At 45.0% G+C, this 6,440-nt stretch overlaps 1 protein-coding gene across 1 annotated transcript; it reads left to right on the top strand.

Moving 5' to 3' along the window:
- Positions 1–1,355: 1,355 nt before the first annotated feature.
- LOC119252079 (HLA class II histocompatibility antigen, DO beta chain-like) lies at positions 1,356–6,100 on the top strand. Its single transcript, XM_037519290.2, is given in 7 exon segments — positions 1,356–1,381; positions 3,806–4,042; positions 4,045–4,074; positions 4,498–4,779; positions 5,255–5,365; positions 5,804–5,835; positions 5,998–6,100. Coding segments are annotated over 7 exon segments (786 nt in total). The 5' UTR covers position 1,356; the 3' UTR covers positions 6,067–6,100.
- The last annotated feature ends 340 nt before the right edge of the window (positions 6,101–6,440 follow it).

Raw genomic sequence — 6,440 nt, 5'->3', positions numbered from 1 at the left:
AAATAACATAAAAACATTGAATAAATGAAAACAACTAATTGTGGATAAAGAAAAATAATGCTTTGTATGTTCATTTATATTATTTTTATGAGAACTTTTTGTCATAACAATACATTTATCACCCAAACTAAAAGAAGTAACTCTTCTTAGACTGTTAAAACTTACTTTTTGTGTGCCCAAACATTACCAAATACATTTCATTCTTCCTGCCATCCAGGGAAGATTTCCCTGTCACTCTACCTAGGTTGTACATTTCTTTTTTTCTTTTTCTTTTTTTTAAAAGAATTTTTTATTTATGCATACAATCACTGGGGTAAAGGCCAGAGGTATGTGTGTGTGTGTGGGAAGGGTGAGAGGATTCACCAGAGACAGAGTGGGGAAAAGAACAGGCAGAATGACCAAAATACACTGCTGAGGGAAGCAGCAGGTGAGTCAGGAGAGGTCTGCTGCTCCATGTGGGTACCTCCCTGACTAGGGATTGAACTCATGCTGGTAGCTATGAACAGCTTCATAGGTAAGTAAGTTATCCAACACCAGTTAACAATTCCACAAAGGAATGAACCCCTTCCCAAGAGAAGACGGTATCAGTGCAATTTCTGTGTGGGTAAGATACCTCTCCTGTCCTCCTGTGACCATGCAGGTTTCTCTTTCTTAAATCTCCTATGTTCAGGGGCAGTGATTTCTGCCCCCTTGTGTCTGTGCAGGCATCCTTTCATTTCCTTTTTTTAATAATAAACTTGCCCTTTTGGATATAACAAGATGTCTCTGCCTCTTAGGGAAATTCGCTGTGTGCCACTGAAAGGGGAGCTCTGGTGAAACTATTCTTAGAGGTAACCCAAGGACCCCACTCTCTGAACCCAACACCTCTCCACACCGACATCATCAACCACCCTAGAGGGAGACCGAGTGGTCAGGACAGGTCAGGGACAGAGCTAAATGAGCTTAAAGGGGTTCATAATAAACCATCTGCCTAGTTCTTCTAGGGCCACAGACCATGTAGAGTGTTTTTTTTTCCTTTTTCTCCCAGCCCATTTTCCATATACCTTATCTACTGCCAGTGATCCTGCAGTGATCTTGAGTGGTATTGCACAACTTTATGAAAGTATTCTACCCAGCTCCTGATGATGCGTGACTCTTCCATCTTGATTGGCTATCACTGTGAGGCGTTTCCAATCCTGGGGAGGCTAGAAAGGTACCTATATTTTTCATGAATAATTTTTGCCTGAATAGGACAAGCCTTATTCTAAAGAAATTGTTCATTTCCTCTTTTTTCTTCTTCTTCTTCTGCAGAATGGAATCTGTGTGGTGCCCTGGGTGGTGGCTTTGCTGGTGAATTTAATGAGGCTGGATCCCTCTATGACTCAAGGCACAGACTACCCAGGTAAGAAAGGGACTTTTCTCAGGTATATATGCAAGAGCTGGGGAGGGGGAAGGATGCCTTTTTCCGTAGGTGTAGACCACTGAGAAGACTGGAGGTGACTTCTGGCTTCTAAGAGAGTACTCTTGCCTTTGGAGAGAGTACTCTCCCCTTTTCACCACACACAGTAAACCACTGGGTGAAGGGACTTCCCGTTTCAAGTCACAGATTCAAGGAGAAGGCGGCAGAAAGAACACTTTTTATTATACTTGGGGTCCTTATTGCATCAATATCAGTCGAGAACTACAAATAGAGCAGAGACAGTCTGGGAAGAGCTGCCCTTCAGCCAGGACTTTGCTCTGATGATTGTGACTGATTCTCTATTTACCCAGTTGGGGTCTACATGGACAAAAGAGATTAGAAATGAAGGTTGTTTCTTTTCACATTATTATTCTCCCCCTATTATATGATCAGAACTGTACTAACCAATTTTGAGGAATAAGAGAAGTTGAATGCACTATCCCTGCTCCCGGGTCTCCTTATAAATATATTTATTAATGTTGTTTTTCTACCTGAAGAGAATGGCTATGCAAGCACCAAGCAATTATTACACTGTGAAAGCATACTTATCAGCAGAAAACAGGATATAATGTGCTAAAAACAGAAACCACTTTGAATGTTGAAGTCTCATCAAGGGCAAAAGAGGAACAAACCTGGGTGGAGGGTGGGTGGGAGAGGATCTCTGTTCTTAGAGATGAGAAACTTTTCTGAGCTTATAAATTCCATTAAGCAACACAAATGAAAACAGTCTAGCCCAGATTTAAATCTGACACAGATTTAAATAATTTAAATAATTAATTTAAATGATTTCAATAATTTCTCTGATTGAAATTATTAGAAGAAATAGAGAACTGGAGGTTAGAGCCATATCTGCAGCTGGCTGTGAGCAGGAGAGGGGAGGCTGGAAACAGGAAGGGAGCTACCATCTTTCTACTCCCCTCAATAGGCCCTGCAAGAGTCTCTGAACTTTGACAAGAAAGCAAATTGACAACTCAGGGTCAGTGACAATTACCCTCCTATTTAAGAGCTATTTCTATAGGGAAATCTCTCCTGATCAACCTGCTTTGTTAACCCATTTGAATGACTTATAAACAAAAGAAAGCTATTTCTCACAGGGCTGAGGCTCAAGGTGTCAGCACCGTGGTCTTGTGGGGAAGGCTCTCTTCCTGGTTCATCGTGGCCCTTCTCCCTGGCCTCACACGGTGCTGGGGTTTGGGGTCTCCTGAGACTCTTTTATGAGTGCTGATGCCCTCAAGAGGCTCCACCCTCATGATCTAAGCAGCTCCTAAGACCTCATCTGCTAATATCATCAATTTTGGGGGCTGGGACTTCAATATATGAATTTGGGGGAAGGGCACAAACATTGAGACCATAGTGAGCTATGTGCTCCATAAGTAAGAATCACCCCTTTCCTACCTGTGAGGACTGGTTACATAACATTGGAAAATTAAATTACTTTGGAAAATATGAGATTAGGAATGAGGTACATCATATGAGAATAACATAGCTCAAAATGATCGCCACTAATATTAGCAACATGCTTTGAACATAGAAAACCATAATGAATAATGGAATTGGATTTTTAAAATTTCCTGTTCAGTGCAATATTTAATATAAAAGCCCCCATAGAAGGTTCAAGCTAACATCATATTCCCCATCACCATGTACTGCAACTATTAAAATTGTAGGCATTTTGCCAGTGATAATATAATAATCTTTAAGCCATGGATTAAAGAGGTTACTACCAACAAAGGTAAAGAGGTTACTACCTCTCTAGAGCCAGCAGAAGGGATGAGGTCTCAGGGTCTGAGTGCAAAAGGAAAATTGCTGGAGAAAACCCATAGGAGCGGAAGGTGAACGGAGATTGTTTCACACATAAGATGTACCTACTCTGCATCTCTGTCCCATCTCTGCTGCCTCTTCGCCTCATTCTGGAAGAAATACATAGAATTAAGTTGCTAAGAGCAGAGCACTGCAGTTATTTCATATGGGGCCGGGTCTTCTTGACTTGATAAAACAGGGAGTCAAAACCTTGGGTTTCTGAAAGCTCAGCTTAGAGAAACTAGCACAGTGTCTGGCAAGACACAAATGGACAAGAGATATTTGATGATTAAATGAGTGAGTACAGCTTGGCTGTATCTTGAGACTCTGGCTTGCTTCTCCGGGTGACATGTCTGTCGTTTTGTGAGCCTGATCATGGGCTTCGGGCTTTTTCATTATGGCTGTGTCCTAGCTAAGAGGAACCAGAGTGGGGACCAGGTAGAAGAGGACACTTTGGCCTATCACTGAGGTCAAAAAGCCTCTCAAATCCACGTGGTCTGGCATTATTTACCAGGAATGGGTTTACTAATGGTGGGACTAATTCACAATCCATTTTAGGTTTTCCAGAAGATTTTGTGATTCAGGCAAAGGCTGACTGCTACTTCACCAATGGGACGGAAAAGGTGCATTTTTTGGTCAGATTCATCTTCAATTTGGAAGAGTATGCACGCTTTGACAGTGACGTGGGGATGTTTGTGGCACTGACGGAGCTGGGGAAGCCCGATGCTGAGCTGTGGAACAGTCGGCCGGATATACTGGAGAGGAGCAGGGCTTCCGTGGATGCTCTCTGCAGACGCAACTACGGCTGGGGGCACCCTTCACTGTGGGGAGAAGAGGTGAGGCGGAAGGGGAGGTCTGGGGGTTCAGGAATCTCCCCAAGCCAACCTGGTCGTGGCTTTTTCCCCTTCCGACAGTTTCCTGCTTCAGGAAGTTTATGAGCAGGTGTTCTATCCCGACATGACTCACCCAATAACCTCAGAGGTCCGGTCACAGTGGTCTTGGTTCCAGTCTCCAAGGTCCACAGGAACTGTAAGGGATCATGGGCCCTCTATTAGAAAGGGTCATTGTGGGAGTGTCTGGTAAGGCTGACTCCTTGGGGGCATTGACATACCCCGTTTCAGAGTCTTGGGAGCTGGGATTTCCCACATTCCCAATTTCCACTTGGGTGATCTGGGAAGGAGATTAGGGGCAGCGACCACCTCTGAAGCAACTCCTATCTCGGCTTGGTGGTTTTCCTTCACAATGTCTCATTTTTCTAGTGCAACCAGAGGTGACAGTGTACCCTGAGCGGACCCCATCCCTGCAGCACCACAACCTGCTGCTCTGCTCTGTGACGGGATTCTATCCAGGGCACATCCAGGTCAGGTGGTTCCGGAACGGGCATGAGGAGAGCGAGGGGGTCACGCCCACTGGCCTCATCAGGAATGGAGACTGGACCTTTCAGACAACATTGACGCTGGAAATGACTCCTGAGCTTGGGGACGTCTACACCTGCCTTGTTGAGCATCCCAGCCTGCTGAGCCCTGTGTCTGTGGAGTGGAGTGAGAATGGCTTTTTGTACTCAGGGCCTGACTTGGGGTCATAGTGACTCAACTTGGGCCCACATTCCCTCCATGTTCTTCTCAGTCACAACGCTGTTCTTCTTCCCCTGATCTGAGAGAGTCAGAATTCAGAGTTCTTGGGTTTGGGTGGGAGGAAACTTGTCTGGTATTTATCCTTGTATCTTCCAAAAATTGAGGTCATCAGCTCATCACTTACTTCCAGTGTTGGGAACTAGCATCCTCTAATACTTTGTCTTGGTATATAGGGGACATTCTTATGGGCTATTAAGAAGCAGTAATAGAAACTGTTTGCAAATTGGGTGCAAATCTTGTCCTGAAAGTAACCATTTCTATATTTTTTTTTTTTTTGTTTTTTAGACAGCATTGGAATAGTGTCTGGCACAGGCTCTGGATTTCAGTGAAGTGCAGCAAATATTGGAAGCTTTTTACTAATTTAAAGACTTGTTTCCCATAGGAGCTCAGTCTGAATACTCTTGGCAAAAGATGCTGGCTGGAGGTGCAGCCTTCCTGCTTGGGCTAGTCCTCCTTCTGGTGGGGACTGTCATCCACCTCAGGGCTCGAAAAGGTAACGAGCCTCTGAGGGGTCCCTCCACCTGTCCTGTAGCTTCCCCTACTTTCCACTTTTCCCAACATCAAAAGGAGGAGGCAGGGAAGGCTGATAGAGCTTCTAAGGGTCACAATGATAGTCTTTATTTTATTGAGGTAACATTGGTTTATTGTGATTCAGAGGTACAGGATCACTCCACTTCAGATATGTCACCCCTCACCCCACCACCACGACACCATAGTCCTCCACCAGAGTCCCTCAGGCCCCCTCCCTGCTTTGCTCTCCACCCTCCCTTACTCATCCTGTAGCCTTAATTCTACCAGGGATAGTTTTTCGGAAGCCAAAAGCATCCAAGAGGTAAGCAGAGACTGAGTTCTGATATTGCAGGCCCCCTCAAGATAATTGTAGCTTTGGGGCCTAATTGGGACATTGTCTTTCTTTCCTCTTTTATTCCAGGATACATGGAGGCTCAGCTGTCTGGTTATGAGGTAATGCCTCCTTCCTTGTCCTTGGGTGGAAGGCTAATCTCCCAATCTTTTGTCTAGTAGGGGATGTGTGGGGACAAGATGTAGAGGTGGGTGGCTTTGTCTGCAGAGTCCCTGGCATGGGAAATGGGTTCCCTCAAGAGACCTTTGTTACTGTCCCTGCAGGTGTGCAGAAATGTTTTCCCGCCACAGGCATGCGAGGGCCCTGAGTGGAGACTGTCTCCTGGATACTGAAGCAGCTCCTGGGCCCTGGACTAGGCAGAGGACATTGATGAGGTCGATGTTCCAGGGGTTCCTTTCTGTGAGGGTGGGGAACAGTCCCGAATGATTCTGTGTCCTAAGGTCATCCATTTCCCACCCTCTTCACTTCTCCCTCCTGCTTGAGAAGGTCATCAGGCCCCCTTCCCAAGAAAAAAGTCCAGAAATTCCCCTAAGACTTAATTCCTTCCAGCTCCAAACTGTTTACCTTTCCAGCCCTATTTCTGAAGGCCGTTACCCCGTCTTTCTCTCTGCTAGCTGCTGTCTTCTCAGTGATCGAAGACAAATGCTCAGTTACTTAAAACAAAACAAAACAAAACAAAACAAAACCTTTCTAATTGTAAAATAAA

The sequence above is a fragment of the Talpa occidentalis genome, unplaced genomic scaffold (assembly GCF_014898055.3).
Source record: "Talpa occidentalis isolate TD23 unplaced genomic scaffold, MPIMG_talOcc4v2.1 talOcc4.2, whole genome shotgun sequence".
Lineage (NCBI taxonomy): Eukaryota > Metazoa > Chordata > Mammalia > Eulipotyphla > Talpidae > Talpa > Talpa occidentalis.
Note: the sequence above shows the minus strand (reverse complement) of the source record. Positions and strands in the feature narration are given on the sequence as shown.